The sequence below is a fragment of the Barbus barbus genome (genome assembly GCF_936440315.1).
Source record: "Barbus barbus genome assembly, chromosome: 14".
NCBI lineage: Eukaryota > Metazoa > Chordata > Actinopteri > Cypriniformes > Cyprinidae > Barbus > Barbus barbus.
Window position 1 is genome coordinate 18,048,939 of NC_136742.1, and position 18,926 is coordinate 18,067,864.

The following is an 18,926-nucleotide window of genomic DNA, read 5'->3' on the forward strand; positions in this document are numbered from 1 at the left end:
GACAACAGATTCAAGACATTCCTCTTTCTAATAAAAGACATAACAGACCTAAGTAGTAAAGCAAAAGCACAAAATTATCTTGAAATTCCCAAGTTAATAACCAGGGCATATGAGAACTGTCTTAGGCATGAATTTCAAAGTAATTAATATGGATTTATCTTGACTGATGATGATGTTCATAATGCTTGGGTCACAGCGGTCAGGGAGAGAATTGACAAACACATAAGCCAAAGCTTTTCCCTGCCATCACTCTTTGCATTCATTCATTGTCCTAAATAATGCAGCGCTGTTCGCAGGCAAAGTGTCAGGGGTTTATTTGTCAGTCCTTGATGGAGATGTGATGACGTGTAACTGGGTGAATCTCACAAGAGGTGTGCAGGTCACATTTTACCCCAAAAACAAAAATCAAAAGACAAAGAATAAATAAATCTAAAAAGAATTTTAAAAGAAATATTATATTTTGTAACAAATAAAACCTACTATTAGGACCCTTAAGGATTTTCAGGATAATTTTACCTCCATCTTCTCATTATTGTAATTGTAAAGTCTTTTGCTAAAATGAAAAACACTAATATAAATAAATTAGGCAACTTTGATATTAATATTTAAGAATTAGTTTTTATTTTAAACCGCAAAAAGTAAATTTAAGAGTATTACAGCAAATACTCTTAAATTGGTGTTGGGGTTAAACTTGATCTGGGCATTACTTGGTAGGTTTCATGGGAGATCATGCACAGTTTCAGGTTCATGGGCATAAAATATTTAAAATCCTTTGTCTTGAAATAATTATATCCTGCATGACAAAGAAAGACTTTTCTAAATGGCATTGTCATAAGAACAGTTCCGATGACATGAGAACGGTTCACTAGGTTACTCTAACAACCTCTTGGTATCACACACATGGCAGAAGGACAATTATGCACGTTTCGTGCTTTCATTGGCAAATTGGCCTGCTTCCTTTTTGTGACTATTTTTCCATTCATCTAAGCATCTTTATCGGCCTCTCTCCTCTGCAAAAGGGAAATGCCACAATGACTTCATTCATTTCTCCAAACTCATATGACACTCAAAATATCTTTATTATAAATAAAACAGAATAAAGCACTTAGGCCGGACATATGGTCATTCTCATTTTGGTGTCCTAAGCAAATTCAAAACAAATAAAACTAGATTGCTTCTGAATTTCCTACACAACAATTTGAGTTTCCAAATAATTATATACTTAAAAGAACAAAACTTAATTCTAGCATGTATTAGCCTAGGTGTTTTTCTCCATCTTTTCACTCTTTATTTTTTAGAGAGCCATCAAGGAAGAGTGCTGGTCCTAGCTGAAGGGTGTTGCGATTATCTAATCATGGTGACTGAGGTAAACGGTAGTGCCACACTTTTGGACAGATGAGACGAGGAGGACCGAAAGAGAGGCCAACTGATCAATACCGCAATCTACCACCTCACTGACTCAAGCATTATAGTTAATACTTTAAAACCACCCCTTGCCATTTCAGCTGACAACATGAATGAGTCACCTGCAATATCATCGTCAATATTAATTAGTCTAAATATCTGTTGTGTGCTACAGAGTGCAAACCACACTGGGTCACATAATTCAGTTTCCATTGTGTTTCAATATTTTCAAAGATTTAAACCGCTGGAATAGAATGAATTCTAAAGTAAAAGCAGGAATCTGAAAAACTGTACAATTTCAGTCCCCTTGTTTGGCAAGAGTCCATCACTGTTCAATTTTTAAAAGGACTTTCATCAGCTCGCACTCCCAGTAGACTCAGCCCATGACCCTTTCAGTGATGCATGAATGAATGTAGGAGGAGGAAAAAGAAAAGGAGGGGGAGAATAGTGTGGAATTCCCAGATCAAACAAATGTTTGACTGAACCACATGATATGATGGTAGCATAGCTTGTCTGCGGTTAGAACATTGTTAGTTCTATGTGTCAGTCAGGCCTTGTGTGAGAAAGACGCTCTTCCTTCAACATGAGACAAACAGTTTACAGCATCATCTGGTACAGAGTCAGGAATATCTGAAATTTAGGTAGAATAAAAGTATAAGACAGAGATATTACTTATCGGACCAAAAAACAGTACGCAGAATCTCTTGGATTACAATTACAGAAGCTACGCTAATTATGTCTCTATTTGTTTCTGTGTTTCTGTCACGGGATTAATATCCCGTGGTAACGAGGAATTACAGAAGCTTCAGTCTGGATCCAACCCTTAAATGATCTGAGATGACCGAACACCTGAGAAAAGATAATGCCAACCCCTCAGAGGACCTCAGAGGACGCCAACGCTCAGACAACATACAGAATTACCAAATTTTGCCATAAATTAAATATATTAGGTTTCTGCAATAGTGTTGTCAAAAATATCGATATTTCGATAAATATCGATACTGAAATATCTGAACGGTACCAATATTAATTTCCCGAAGTATCGATACACCGATACTAGCCGAGCTGTCACTTTCACTTCTCTCCAAAGGCGCGTGGACAAGCACTACACGTGACCGCACCCCTCTCCTTCGCTCTGGTTAAATAGCAAAAGTGAAGTGAATAGAAAGATGACTGCTCTGGTTGTTAAAGAACACAGCAGCAGCGCTATCTGTAGGGATCTATGATCTCCGCGATGCAGAGAACGCGCACGGAATCCAGTCATAAAAACGGAATTTACAGTTTAACGCGGAATATCACGGAATTTGTCAAAGTTTGGATGAATTAATCAAAAGTAGGTCATTACACTTAAATCAAATCGTGACATGGACTAGTATCTGTAAATATTAAGCTGCAAAAGTCGATTTAAATATGAATCCTGCATGTTCTGCGCGTCTCTGTGTGAATGTGCTGCACGTGCTTACTTTTTACAATTTATGTTTACTAATGTGGCGCTCGCGGTGATTTCAGCGTCTGCCGTCTCAATGAGGACATAAATACATCAATATCTCCAGAACTGACCTGAAAGGCACTTTTTTGTGATGTTTGTGATGTTTGTCCTTAATTTGAGTAAAACTAGCGTCATATCATACACACACAGAACTTTAAAAGTATTCACGGCAACCCGTCAAAATAAAAGTTCGGTTTAACTTAGCCTATTAAAGACCGTGTGCCAGAAATAGGCTATATTAATATTATTTAGTAGAATGTACATAATACTACTACTTACTACTACTGTTAATTTTTTTTAAAGAAATAAATCACAAAATATTTTTATTTTAATAGTAAATCCCCTTCATTTGCCAAAAATGTAAATGTTTAATTTTCATTAATTCAAATATAAATGAATTAAAATTGTTTTATGCCATCATCTGATATCCAGTAAAATTTAAATACACAACACAGAATTTCTGAGGGGGAAAACACATTTCATAAGGCTACTGTAAGAATAAATAAAAATTGTTTGTATGCATTCAAATAATAGACATGTTAAAACACAGAATTTGGTAACAATAAAACATAAGGTGAGAAAAAAATAAAACATTTCATACGGCCCTAAACGTGTCATTTTTGTTACACTTTTAATAAATTAAATGTTAAATTGTCTAAGTTTCATGATTTTAATGAATTAGACGTGCTTTTAGATTAATAGCATTTAATTTGACCATAAAAAAAAAAAAGGGTCCAGAAAAATTCAAACTGAAAAAAAAAAAACGGAATCCAGAAAAATTAAAATGGAAAAAATTGAATGTAGAAAAAAATAAAATGGAATTTGGGGAAAAATAAAACGGATTTCATAGGGCCCTATATCTGGAAATATTTTGGTTATGAAGCAAATGAGAATATCAACAAATAGAACTTTGGATTTTAATTAGTGCATGTATTAGTAAACATTAGTTTCAATTAGCATTTAACTAAGATTAATAAAAGATTAATAAATAAATCAACAAATGCAGTACCTCAAGACATTTTTTTGTTCATGTAAAATATACCGCATGTTCTCGACTTGTTACATTTATCTTTAAATGAAAAAAATTACCCCCTTAATATTGTGGCAGTTTTTTTCTCCATGGTATCGAAAATGGTATCGAATATCGATATTTTTCAAGGTATCGTATCGAAGTTAGAAATTCCAGTATCATGACAACACTATTCTGCAATATATAAATATATTGTGGAAACTTAATTTCCTGTAGAGCTGCTTTGTAACGATTTGTATCTTAAAAAGCGCTACACAAATAAACTTGAACTAAATTTAAATTTGACTATTGAAACATGAAACTAAATTTCATTAACATCCTGAGACATTAAGTACTTTCACATGTGTAGTTATAATCAAGTTACTGCTGGGTTTTGCATAGTTAAGATATAGGCTGCATCCGAAATCGCCCCCTATACCCTCATTCACTATTCCCTACATTAGTCCACTCATACAGTTCACTTGAAGGAGTGAATGAAAACAAGTCAGTGAATTCGGACACTGAGTGCACCGGAAGGACTGCCGTTTTTGCATATTATGTATATTACATTATGTACATTATGTATAAACCTTAATAGTCAATTTACAACAAATTTTGTAACTTTCTTGTATTACGCCGTGGACGAGCGCTTCTAAAAATCAATGAATGGATGGATGATTCAGCTGCGGGCACCATCTTCTGGCGAGACGCGGGAATTCACTCGGCGCGCAACTCTCACAGTGCATTATGGGGATTCTCTATCCGTTGAGTGTACATCGGTTGTCCACTCGTTTTTGCGGTGCATTGTGGGATTGAATGAGTGCACTCAAGAACATCCGCTATGGTTTCGAACACCACTTAAAATGGCTGTCCCCTTAGGGGGCGATTTTGGATACAGCCATAGTCTTCATTTGTCTGTTCAAATACACACGACACAATGCAAAAATCTTATATTTGAAGGATTAAAATGACTGGATGAAGTCAAGCTACAATTGCATAAGATAGTTCAGCTTCACAAAAACCAGGGTGGTGGGATTTCAGTCAGACTAAAGTGTGTGCATGACATTTTAAAAAGACAAAATTATTGCTTTAGTCCGAAATCAAACTTCTGAAGTGCATGTAAACTAACTTAACGTTAAACAAAACCGGGGCTGAATGAAACCTGTGTGGGATTCTTTTGCACTAGCTAAATCTAAACCAGATGTGAAATGCACAATCTGAACTCTATCGAAATCCATTTTTCTCCTTCAACTCATATTCTGCACCAGAACACCAAGAGAGAGAGAAATGCAAGCAATCGAGACAATTACCTTAATGAATGGTGTCCTTTCTATTTAATTACCTCTATGCTTTCTGCTGCAGTTTCCACAATCAGCTGGACTAAATTTAGTGATTTGGCCTCCATACATTTCTTTGGAAGCTCCATTCTGATAAAAATGACTCCAGATCATTGTAGAAGACTAGGAGTGACACTTAAAAATTTGATTTAATAATTTAACCTGTTAACCTTCACCCCCATTTGGGGCCTCGCAGGTGAAAATAACCTACCTAAATTAAAATGGTAACAGTTTGTGACAAAGTGTGCTTACACAAACAAATTAGGTATCTTTGGAAAGAAGAGACTCTGGGCTTTACTATCTATCATCCAGAGTTGATAATGCTCAAAAAGATAAAAAGTTATAGGCACTGACGTGCCTTGAAAAATATTTTTCCACACTGAATGTTTTTTTATTTCATATACAAATACATGAAATAAGTCCTGGAGCAATCCAGAAAAGTAATGGATCGAAAGCCATGTGTCTCATGAGTTCATATTTCAAATTTGAAGAAGATACCATGAAAAATGAGATTCCTGCAATATTTTTTCTGAAACTATTTATAGTCCCCCCACCCCCCTGTTTGAGGAAAAATAACCACCAAATGGATTGCAGAATTATACAAGCTATTTTAGTCATTATACATGTTCCTGCATAGTTTTTCAATTATAAAATAATAGACAGATTTATTTGAGCACTAAAAAATACAAAAATAATTATTTGAGTAATAAAAAAGGGAAAAAAAATAGGAAAAAAATGCTTTGTATATAGTATGTATACTGAAGTATTCTGATTGCCAGACATGAAGTGATATTGCCAGACATGGTCATAGAGTCAGTAAACACACGCTGATGTGCTTCCATTCAGATGATAATCAAACAGATGGGCCATATAATCAATAATAGCTGATCAATGAATCACAATGATAGCTGTCATAGAGTCGGTAATAAACACGCTGATGTCCGTCCATACATATTATAATCATGCAGACACGGCCACATTCCCCACACAACACACACACACACACACACACACACATATAAAAAATGTAGAAGAAAAAAAAACTGTTTTTTATGGATAAAGCAGATCGCTAAGTTACGCCCCGCTCAGATGACAGTTGCGTCACAGAAGCGTCACTGCCGGCAGGAGGGAGCGCCAAATTCAAATAATCTATATTCCGCTTTTCTGAGACTTTTTTTTCCGTAGACGGTCTCATTATGTTTGTAAAACCGTATGCTGCAACACCGTGTTGTTTTTTTACCACCAAGACGCTGTTTTTGAGCGTAATTTATTCCATAACGGACGCGAACAATAACTGAAGAAATGAAACGTAAACAAAGGAATATTCATCCTTATTACAACGTTATTGTTTCGCTGGACTAAAAGTGCTCGCTGGGATGTTGTTCTGTGGACCCTTACCTCTCTAACTAAACTGGGATTTCAGCAGTGGACGCGTTTGTGGCTCGTTATTACAATGATAAAGGTACGTACTGCTTTTTTACTCTGCGTGTTTGGATGTACTGCTTACACAAATGTAGCAAATTTGTGCCACTCATTCCTTATAAGCTTTCCATCGAAAAACAGCGATCTGTCGTCGATGCTTGAGGCTTAGACCCTCAGAATGATATATAGTTTGTCAAGATTAACTTTGTCCCGTTTCATTTATTCTATTAGAAAACAATGACACATGCAAACAAAGAGCGTTCAGTGTGACGTCGCTCTGGTGAACGGTAACAGGTTAAACAAAAATATAAATAAATAACTATGTACACACAACATGCACATATATAGACATTTATAACTGTTTAAACATGCCTGTTAATTTGTCCCTTTAATACAGTGCCTATAAAAAGTATTCATACCTCCTTCACTTCTTTCACATTTTATTTTGCAGCCTTATGTTAAACTGCTTTGAATTACTTTCACATCAATATACCCTCCATAAACCATAATGACAAAGCAAAAACAATATTCACAACTTTGTGAATTTATTAAAAATAATAAAACAAATGAGATTGCACATTGCATAAGTATTGAGTTTGGCCACACCGCCATAAAGCCCAGGGCAGCGTTTCCCAAAAGCATCGTAAGCATAAGTTGATCGTAGCTCCATTGATTTCAATGGGTCTATGATGTACTTAAGCTTACGATGCTTTTGGGAAACACAGCCCTGATTGGTGGAGTGTTGCAGTGATGTTTGTCCTTCTGTAGGTTTCTCCTCTCTCCACATATGATCATGGAGCTCAATTAGAGTGACCATCAGGTTCTTGGTCACCACTCTAACCAAAGCCCTTCTCCATCAATTGCTCAGTTTGGCCAGGATGCCAACTCTAGGAAGAATCTTGGTTGTTTTAAACTTCTTCCATTATGGGTAAGAGAGACTACATGCTTCTGTGAACCTTCAATGAAGTAGAATTTTTTTCTGAGCTCTTCCCCAGATGTGTGGCTTGACCCAATCCTGTTTCTGAGCTCTACAGCTCTACAGTTTTTTAGACCTCAGGGCTTGGTTTTTGCTCTGATATGCTTTTTCAGCTGTTAGACCGTTTATTAAGATGTGTGCACCTTTCCCAATCAAATCATGCCCATTCAATTGAATTTGCCACAGGGTAACTTCACTCGAAGTGTAGTAACATCTAAACAATATGAATGCTCCTGAGCTAAATTTCAACTGTCCCAGATAAGGGTATGATTACTTATGCAATGGAATAATTTAAGTTTTTTATTTTTAATAAATTTGCAAAGATGTTAAAAACCTGTTGATGTTTTTTGCTTTGCCATTATGGTGTATGGAGTGTAGACTGATGTAGGAAAAAAGTAATTTAAAGCAGTTAAATATAAGGCAGCAACAACAAAATGTGAGGAAAAAAAATTAAGGGGTATGAATACTATTTTATAGGCACTGTCTCTGATCTATTAATTATTAGATCCCTATTCTCATTTCATTTTCCTATTCACAAGTCACTCCTAGTTCTCCATTGTTGTGAACCACTGACAGCTGAAGCTTGTAAAGTACCACTGATCAAAATGAATAAGTAATTACTGGACTACCAGTCTTGGCAAAACACTTTGGTTATAAAAAAGATAAATGAATAAATCTGAACGCACTCATTAGACCATGCAACATGCCATTCAGAAGACCGTTCTGTTGTACATAGGGCTGTATAAATGGAGCAGGACCTTGGCTATTCTTAAAAACTACAGAGAATTAGATCAACACGGGACTGACAAGCATGATAATGCATTTGACATCTGTGTCCACCAAGTCCACAGTTTATGAGCTTGATCCAAAGAGAGGGAAAATTGGGATGGCAGCTTTTTTTGGTCTCTGTGCTACAGAAGCAGAGCAATTTATGGAAAAAAGGCTCCAACCACAATGGACAACTAAAAGTGTGTCCAAAATGAGGTTGAAACTGGATCTTCATCCTCCCTGTGGAGAGACTTTTGTAAGTATTTCTGTGCCGAGCGTGACCGGATATGCCAGTCCAGATACAGGTAGGCATTCACTTTCTGAGGACAAACGTCTCGATCCAGATGAAAAAGAAAGCGAGGAGGCCTTTACTGGGCGAGTTGAAGGTTGTTCATATGATTTTCTTCTCATTAAGATGAGTCATTGTGACCATGATACCTCATTACTGTGAAGCAGAAGAGTGCTGGGGGGCTTTCTGACTTCTAGAGTCAGGAAAATGGGCTAATCACTATGGACTCTATCTCTGTATGGGGGTGGGGACTTTTGACTGCTCCCGTTGCACCTTTGAACGAAGCACTTCACCCCTGTTATACACCCTCCAGCTACCTCTGAGCTTTGCTTCTCGCCTCTACCTGTCTGTGTGCCAGATATATGCAGAAATACAACATCTAAGCACTCGGGATAATAGAACCCATCTATATGAATCACTATAAAATTAGTGTTTAATCAAATTGAATCTAAGTGTGAAGGATATTCATTATTCCTTCTTTCATTGTCTAGTCACCTGTGCACAGTACAGATATGATTATGCACTATTGTAAACAAGCACAATCTGTTCCTCATAATGTACTCATAATCACAGTTTAGCCGTCAGGAAAGACATAGCCTGTGGTGAGAAGGATGACCGGGAGCTCCAGCTTGTTTCAGAGTCTAAGTATGCTTGACGGAGTGAAGGCTTCACTATCATCTCAACAGCACGTGGAGTCTCAGTGAAGCCTGATGCAGGGCAGACTGCTAATGCGTTATCAAAAACCTTAAATGGGTCGCTGAGAGCCTCCTGTCAATGTCATCAGAAAGCCAGTCAGTCAAAAATTAAAGCGGTTTTAGAAAGCGTTTCTGAAATCCCTGCTGAGACTATAGCCTAGAATTACCAATGCATTTTTAGATGGACATGTGGATAGAGCCTTGTCTACTTATAACACTTGGAAAAGCTATTGAATATGTGTGCAAACCATTTCAAGCTAACAAAACAAGCAATTGGCTATTTAAAAACCAATTGAGCATTAACAATTTGCAAATCAACATTTTCAAAATCAACTTGTGTCTGCAAATTGCCTGAATGACTAGGCAAATAATCAGTCTAAAAGAAAGCCCTGTATTATTAGTCTGGTTTTGGGCTAATTTAGATTTTATGGGTTTCTTATGGGGGCATTTATATAAGAGTGCAAAAAAAGAAATAAAGTGAGATACAATGCAATGGCCAAAGATGCTCATCTATTAGTGTACTGCTATAGCAGTGATGCTTTAAATGCATTATATTTTTTTACTGAGAGGGTTTGTACCATCCATACCCAAAACAGCTACAACACAGAATGCAAATTAAAAGTATTGGAGCTTGAATTTTTAATACATTACTTTTATCTTAATACAACATCATTAAGAGTAAAAAAAGCTGAGTAAATGCAAATAACCCTCTATCTGGGCCAAACGAGGAGGAAAAAACTAAATACCCTGACCGCAACTCTCCAAGCAGGGCATTCCAGCAGTGAGTTGTGGTTTGTGAACACACACTCCAACAAACCACTTTTGCATATTTCATGCCTTTAAAATGAATGAATAAAAGCCTGCAAGATCTGAGGTCTCATACAAGAGTGATGTCAAGCCACAGAGGTAATGCTGAATGAGAGTTAAACTTCAAGAGACTTTAGATTGCAATACAATATTCCTGAATGATTGATAGAACACTCAAGCCTGGGAGGGATGCTCAATATAATCAAATAAACAAGGACTTTTGGGGGGGTAAATTGTCCTCTATTCTGTGTTTGATTCAATGTGGAGAACAGAAGTTAAAGTTTTTGAATGGAAATGTGAAAAATTTTCCAATCTCGATGAATAATAGCTACATGTGACGTCAACCTGCAAGTTAACAGGCACAGGAAGTGTCTCATAGTAAATCCCTTCTGCGCTGCAATTTACCATTACTTTTTATGCTGCAACATTACTCTTGGAAAATATGGCAGATCTCAAGAATGACTTTTCTATGAGAAATGAGTGAAAAACAGCATTAAAGCTCAATTCTAGCATTTGAAATAAATCCACTGCTGCAGTCTTGGTCTAGAACAGCAGTGGGTTTCATTAGTGCATGATGATGAGGGCTAGACAAAGGAAGTGAGCACTTAATTTGCATGTGTGTGTGTGTGCGAGAGAGAAAGAAACAGTGTGCAAAAGAAAGTGAGCTCAAACATCCTATTGGACAAGGTAAAATATTGGGACCTGAGTCAGCCTGTCATTTTAAGAGAAGGGAAAAAAGTGGTTGCCAAGGACAACAAGTGGGAGTGGAAAATGAAAACATGTCCCACTTTCCTTTCCCCATCCAATTTCTCTCTCCAGTGACAGCAGCCAGAGGTCAAGCCAGTGTGCTTGTGGAACTACAGGGACCTTCAAAAACTGCACACTGAAAAAAATCATTTTATTCATATTTCTGTATCCATGTGCATCAGCCAACTAACATTTTTTGGATTAATGTTGCAAAAAATAGCAAACCATTATATCAATTATGTCTACAAAGTCCAAATGTATAAGGCTGCAGTCCTTGTAATGCAGCAAATTTCCTTGTTTCCCTGAAATACATAAGCTAAATGAGATGAAACATCATTGTACTGAACATGAGGACACTAGCATTGTTTCATAACATCATCATACTTTTGTTGCGATAAGATTACTATAAGATTATGAGTGTGCAATCAACAATAAAACCTTATTTTCAAATCATACCTGGGGCACTGTTAATCGATACAACCGGATTTGCAGTTGTTTGATGCTTTACAAGGTTATACAATTGGCAAGCTACTCATGTTACATTGTACCCAAGTAGCACACAGTCAGTCTGCAAAACCCTGACACATCACTACAGAGAGACAGTAAACTTATTCAGAACAGCAAAAGATTTCATAACGATTCTTGATGGACGGACTAGATACTGTCAGCTGTGAAGCAGTTATCCCACACAGGACTCAACAATGAGGATGGCCTGATGGTACGCAGTGTGAGAGAGTTTTGGAACAGTTGGCACATTTGTCACTTGTCCTATCGGGTCAGTTGCTGCACTGTCACTACATCTTGAATTCGCTGATTATAGACATGTGTTTTAATGTCTAGCAAAATTAAACATTTCTCATAAGTTTGACAAGTTTCAAATTCTATTTTTTAATGTCACCAAGTTAAACATAAATGAAGGGTCAGAGCACGCACATCCAAAAATATCTTGGTCAGGTGCAAGATCAAAAGGTACATCAAATAATAGGAAAAGAGATCTACACAGATTCTCCCTTTATTCAAAAAAAAGTTTAAAGTGGCAATGTTTCGGTCAAAGACCATCGTCAGGCAAACACACATACATGTAACAAAATGTGCACATATTGCAGCACAGTAGCAAAGAAAAGGATGGCCTACATCACAGGAAGATGAAAAAAGAGGGGGAAGCCCCTACACATGAACCACAGTCACAACAATTATACAACATACTGCAGGACCCAAACCGCACACTGCTCTCGACTCGATTGTTTCTTGAATTACCCTCGTTGATGAACAACAATGGTGCTGATTGAGCTATTTTAAGGACGACATTATCTCCACAGAGCAGCGGCAGATATAGCAGGACAGAATTGGATTGGTTTGGTTTGGTTTCATTAAAATGTTTACCTTTGTTTCTCATAGGCGCTAGGTCTCTAGTCTTGCTTGGGGGATATCTGATAATCAAGGCACTTGAAATCCCTGAATATTTCCTACAACACCAAATAATTCTCACTGTGACCATCTCCATTATCACAAAGAAAGCAATTTGGGTTGCAAAACAATTCTTCATTAGCACAGTCTCACAACACATTTAACCGCTCCTGGGAACATGGAGTCAAAAGGCTCTGTATACTGTAGAGGTGAATGAACTCAAGGGGGCCAAACAGGATGGGACTTGATGTAAACCAATTTGGTCATCAGTTAAAACTTGGCCTTTAATTAGACCCTGATGACTTCCAGAATTCCAAAGGAAATAAACAGTCAAGACAAAGACAGGGGAAATGTTCCTGTCCACTAATTTTCCTAAACAATACCATGTCTAATTACAGAGGTCCAAAATAAGGCACAGTGCATAAGCCTCTTTTTTTTTAAATACAAATAAAGGCAGGTCAGTGTATAGCTCTCTCGTGGGGACTATACTAGCTTTTTACAAGCACAAACATCTCTAACATGCCAAGTATGCTTTTGGAACTCATTAGTATCTATAACGTTATGCTGGGCAACTCGAAGAGTATCACTTAAATCAAGTCATTCACATATTTGAAACTGGTTATAACATGCTGGTGGCTACTGACAGCTCCAAATGAACGTGCATGCTTATTCCGAGGATGAATCGTCCTCTTTATTAAACGACGTGTTCGCATATGAAGGCATTACATCTGTAATAACTGCACACAACGCATACTCAGCTAGCCTAGCTTTATGTACATTTAGCATTCAGGTGGCTCTTAACTGCTCCTTTGGGTGAAAAAGTTACCAAAATGCGGCATATCTAGTTGTTTCAACCTCTTTGTGCAATAAACTAAAGAATTTACGTGATGTTTTCTTTTGGTTTAGCATGCAAGCTAACCATAATTACTAAGCTTTGCTTACTAGTTCTCTATGGAAAAGTGAAATAGGTTACTATTTGAAGTTTATCCGGTTATAATAACCAACATTATGGATAAATATTCAAAGGCTGTTGTGGTTTTAATATACAAGGCACAACTGTAAATGTAGCTAATCCAGCAGCTCGCCATGGCAGATTAGCAAGCAAAGCAAAAAAGGAGAAAAAAATGCCTTCAACCCTACCTGAGTCAAGTTTACTGCTCCTTTCTTCTCTTCTTGCTCATAAAACGAGCCAAAATCCAAGCCAGCGACTCCTGATATTTGCTTAGCCGAGGAAATTCTCTCGCACTTTTCTTTCGTAGTGTTATTGAGTTAAAAAAAGCCTCTGCGCGTCCCGGGTTCACACGCACACACACACACACACACATACAAGCACATATGTGAAGCGCTAGCAGGCTGCTAGTACTTTTACGTTACATTATCCGTCCTACATTGGTCGCTTTTAATACCTCGTTCAACAACAAAACAACTCAAATAGAGTCTGTGCTATACGCTTTCAGTTTGCCGTGAGCAAATATTACATGTAGTGTTGTATCCTCCTCTTATTCAGTAAAACAATGAGGGGAGGGCTAAGCGTCAGGATTTGGTTAGCAATGTCGCTACGCCATCTATCTGCTCGAGCTCGGATGAGGCATAGAGCAAAAAGGTCCAATCAATCAGTCTTCTGTGTCGGTTGGACCTATGGGCCAAATTAAGAAATGCATTTAATCATTCGCTTTAATATATCAAATTTGCTGTCAGTAATTTTTTTTTTGAACAGGAATAACTAAAATACGTAAATTAATAATAAAAAAAGAAATACATTTATAATGTTACAAAAGAGTCATATTACAAATAAATTAATATACATGATTTAAAATCTAAATAATTTTATTATAACACAACGCCTTATAATAATATTATATGTATATAGAATAAATAGAATTGTATCATTCTTAATATTTTAATAATAAATTTAATATACTTATGTCATAATTCTTAATATAATATAACAAAATATTATATTATTTAATATAATATAATATAATTGTTTCTTTCTTTTGTCATCAGGCTTTTCCCATTGGAGGGCGACAACACCACATTATTGAACTGTTGTCCACTAGGTGGCTTCAAATGGATGGCCTACAATTTCTCATAAATCTTTATGACATCATTCATAATCTATGCATATCTGGATGAAGTTGATTTATAAAATAATACAATTAATTAATTTCATTTCAATAACTTCACATAGGCAACATCCTTCACTATCGCCAACAAAGGCTGGTGGGGATTTATGCTTTGAAATAAAGCACAAAAAACTACAGTATCATGGTTTCAGGATGATTTTGTCCTACTTTCATATTTAGTGGTGTTCAAAAAATATCCTCAGGTAATATATCTTCTTTCCACCAAAGATATCAAAATAGCACAATAACAGGACACATAAAAAAATTACTCACACCCAGTACATAAACCAAACAATGAATAGGGTGTATCCACTGTGGACACACTGTGGAAGTGTTGAATGACAAGCGGTGAAAGACCAACATGAACATGAAAGACGAACATGAAAGACCAGCCACTGTAATGTGATCACCAAACATGAATGAAGTGCAGTACCACAGGCCATACTGACAGCTGACAGAACACACAGCCAGCTGCACCACTTTCTGCACTTTTATCTCCCGTTAATCTGCTCCTCTAATCAGATCTCTTGTAATTTGTACCTCTGTGTACTGGACTCAGCCCTGAATGCACACTAAGCAGAGAGCCAGGTGTTTCTTGGCTACCTGTGTTCCTGTGAACTCATGTGCTGTCAAACAGTGTCTGCAAAGCAGGTATAAATCAAACAAGACATAATCACAGAAGAAAACACAGTTACGATCTGTGGGACTATTACATTATGAGCCAAAATGAGCTTTGCTTGTCCATCACCTGTAAATTCAAAATCTTAAAATTTTTATAGATTAGTGGTCCAACATGAGATAATGTAAATCTAAATTACACTGAATCTAAGACAATATGATGTTATATTTTGCTGTTTCATTAAGATCTTGTCAAAAGGAGCATTGAGAAAAGTTAATATACTGGGTGGGTGGGTGGTTGAACTGTCTAGGCCCCTCCCAAAGAGTGGGTTGGTTTTGGGAGATAAAGTCTATAATATGACAGGATACATCTATTTTCTCTTCAGCAGTCCTGAGGCAGGAAACCCAGGAGTTGCACCCAGTGAACATCCCTTCTTTCCTTCTCCCTTAGCCTCTCTCTCTCTCAGACACATCCAGACTTCCAGGTGCTGACCCATACAGTTGGTGGGATGCTGAACTTTCTGAGGGGAGCTGTGCAGCCGATGACTGTCTGCAGGGCAATGGATATTGTCCAGAAACGCAACTCCAGCATCTACAGCAAGCCACCCAAAAGCAAGATCGGACCTGGGGTGAGTGAAAAAATGACAAAATCCTAAATGTTGCAAAGATTTATGGGATCAGCCAACATTAGTTTAACTGAGGTCAGTGGAGATAATGGGATTCACTTGGATGACTCCTTGTATTGAATAACATAATCCTTGATTAGACAAGAACATAATAACAATGTCATATCAAGCAAACCATCCAAACATCATATTGGTTCACATAGTTAGTATTGTAGTCATTATAATATATAACAGGGGTCAGTATGATTTTCGTCTCTTCATTGAAATTGATTCTTTTATTCAGCAAGGATGCATTAAACTGATCAAAAGTGACAGTAAAGACATTTATAATTTTACAAAAGATTTTCTGTTTAAAATAAATGCTGTTATTTTGAACTTGCTATTTACAGAAAAAAAGGACTGTGGTTTCCACAAAAATATTAAGCAGCACAAACAACATAACTGAAAATGATAACAATGAAATGTTTCTTGAGCATATTTTATACACTCACTGGCCACTTTATTAGGTACACCTTGCTAGTACCGGGTTGGATCCCCTTTGCCTTTTTCCTTAATTCTTCATGACATAGATTCAACAAGGTGTTGGAAACATTCCTCTGAGATTTTGGTCCATATTGACGGGGAAGTCGTGGCCTAATGGTTAGAGAGTCGGACTCGTAATCGAAAGGTTGCGGGTTCGAGTCCCCGGCCGGCAGGGATTGTAGGTGTGGGGAGTGAATGTCCAGCGCTCTCTCCACCCTCAATACCACGACTGAGGTGCCCTTGAGCAAGGCACCGAACCCCCAACTGCTCCCCGGGCGCTGCAGCATGGCTGCCCACTGCTCCGGGTGTGTGTTCACGGTGTGTGTGTGTGTGTGTGCATTTGTTCACTACTCACAAAGCTCTTGTCATGTTCAAGAGCTTTGTGTGTGTGCACTTGGATGGGTTAAACACAGAGCACCAATTTCGAGTATGGGTCACCATACTTGACAATACGTCACGACTTTACTTTACTTACTTTACTTTACATGATAGCATCACGCAGTTGCTGCAGATTTGTCGGCTGCACATCCATGATGCGAATCTCCCGTTCCACCACATCCCAAAGGTGCTCTATTGGATTGAGATCTGGTGACTGTGGAGGTTTGAGTAAAGTGAACTCATTGTCATGTTCAAGAAACCAGTCTGAGATGATTTGAGCTTTGTGACATGGTGCATTATCCTGCTGGAAGTAGCCATCAGAAGATGGGTACACTGTAGTCATAAAGGGATGGACATGGTCAGCAACAATACTCAGGTAGGCTGTGGCATTTAAACAATGCTCAATTGGTACTAAGGGGCCCAAAGTGTGGCAAGAAAATATCCCCCACACCATTACACCACCACCACCAGCCTGAACCGTTGAGACAAAGCAGGATGGATCCATGCTTTCATGTTCTTTACGCCAAATTCTGACCCTACCATCTGAATGTCGCAGCAGAAATCTGCTTCAGGGTTCGACGTGTTGTGCGTTGGTATTCTGAGATGGTATTCTGCATACCTTGGTTGTAACGAGTGGTTATTTGAGTTACTGTTGCCTTTCTATCATCTCTAACCAGTCTGCCCATTCTCCTCTGACATCAACAAGGAATTTTACTGGTCGGATACTCCGACCAGCCCGTTTGGCACAAACAACCATTCCACGTTCAAAGTCACTTAAATCCCCTTTCTTCCCCATTATGATGCTCGGTTTGAACTTCAGCAAGTCGTCTTCACCATGCACATCTAGATGCCTAAATGCATTGAGTTGCTGCCATGTGATTGGCTGATTAGCAATTTGTGTTACCGAGCATTTGAACAGGTGTACCTAATAAAGTGGCCGGTGAGTGTATATATATATATATATATATATATATATATTTATATATATATATACAGTAAGTTAAGTATTTTAATTATAATAATATTTGACATATTACTGCTTTTGAATTAAATAGCAGTGCAAATTTTGTAAGTATTTAAAGCTCTTACATTTCATGTGTGTGTCCGCAGCAAAGTTTTTTCATCATGTCCGTGTTTGCTGTTGCCCTCCTGGCCCCCGCCGGGTGGATTCTGCACCACATCCCAGAATATCGTCAGAGAGCCAAACCCCCACCATCTTGAAGAATGCACACCTCCGTTACGGTCGCCTTACCGGGTGTCGTGTACCACTGACAGACCTGGCTGCCTCTAAAGCATTATTCACCTCCAGTGAAAAATTTTGATCTTTAAAACACGAGCAACATCCCAAGTAATAAAATAATAATAACAATAATAAAGTGTATAATAAAATAATAAAACTATCCAATAATACAATTGTCCAATCAGGAGGGAGAAATTGGCCCCATTTGAATCTAATAAGAACTTTAATTCCTTGGTGTTTAATGCCTTAGGACTGTGGCCCTTATTACATGCTTGACTGTATGCTTTCACCTGTAATAAAGTTTCTTTTTACACCATCTGTTTTTGGTTCATAACTTTGCATTTTCACTGTGCTAATTGTTCTGGCCTTGGGGGCACTGCTTAGAAATAAACATAGTAAAGAGATTTCTTGAGAAAAATCACTTCAATAATGTCTCATAACTTGGAGCAGAGACTGAATAAGGAAGCAGATTGATAGGGGAAGGTTATTAGAAGGCCAGTGGGCAAATTTTGTCATGACACCAGGGTTAAACCGTTACCCTGGGATTTTTCATGACCACAAAGAGTCAGAACTTCGGTTGAACATTTCATCTGAAGCACAGTGCCTTTTTAGAGTATAGTATCCTATGCAGTGACTGTTCTGGGTGCACTGGGACTCATACGGATCACATACGGATGTTGGGCTAAACAACACCAGCAGCTACCCTTAGTTTATCCAGGAGTCTCTCATCTAGATATCGATTCAGCTCTGCTTAGCTTCAGCAGAGTTGCAAGGTAATAGCTGCTTGCTAAATGGCAAGCTACCACCCACACTGAGTATCTCGAAAGGTCTGTATACTTGAGAAAACTACACAGAACACTGATGATGTGCTTGATAACATCCAAAACACAAACATGATACAGCCAATGTTTGCCCATGAGTGTTTCAATCCTCCTTGGAGCAGAGGAAACCCAATTATATGACAGGGTAAGGTCATTGCGGTCAAATTTTTTGTTGCAATAATGATGCTGTTCACATGTACACTTAGTAATAATTTTTTCCAAAATTATGCTGAGCCATTTGAAGC

General features: G+C 37.7%; 2 protein-coding genes across 2 annotated transcripts in view; one reads left to right on the plus strand and one right to left on the minus strand.

The window, feature by feature from the left end:
- The window catches only part of LOC306880678 (BTB/POZ domain-containing protein 7-like), a 59,111-nt gene extending 45,123 nt beyond the window's left edge, over positions 1-13,988 (minus strand). The window contains exon 1 of the mRNA XM_079434382.1: positions 13,491-13,988. The gene's annotated coding sequence lies outside the window, so the exon portion shown is untranslated. The remainder of the gene's footprint in view (positions 1-13,490) is intronic.
- Positions 13,989-15,503: 1,515 nt separating this feature from the next.
- On the plus strand, positions 15,504-17,960 carry LOC306880683 (cytochrome c oxidase subunit 8A, mitochondrial-like). The gene is made up of 2 exons (XM_079434390.1): positions 15,504-15,723; positions 17,731-17,960. The coding sequence occupies exons 1-2, from the start codon at positions 15,604-15,606 to the stop codon at positions 17,839-17,841; spliced, it is 231 nt and encodes a 76-aa protein (XP_079290516.1). The 5' UTR covers positions 15,504-15,603; the 3' UTR covers positions 17,842-17,960.
- The last annotated feature ends 966 nt before the right edge of the window (positions 17,961-18,926 follow it).

Bases quoted from the DNA above. Each gene is read 5' to 3' on its own strand.
- LOC306880683 (XM_079434390.1), top strand. From the start codon at position 15,604: ATGCTGAACTTTCTGAGGGGAGCTGTGCAGCCGATGACTGTCTGCAGG. The intron at 15,724-17,730 runs GTGAGTGAAAAA...GTGTGTCCGCAG, and splicing joins AAAGCAAGATCGGACCTGGG to CAAAGTTTTTTCATCATGTC.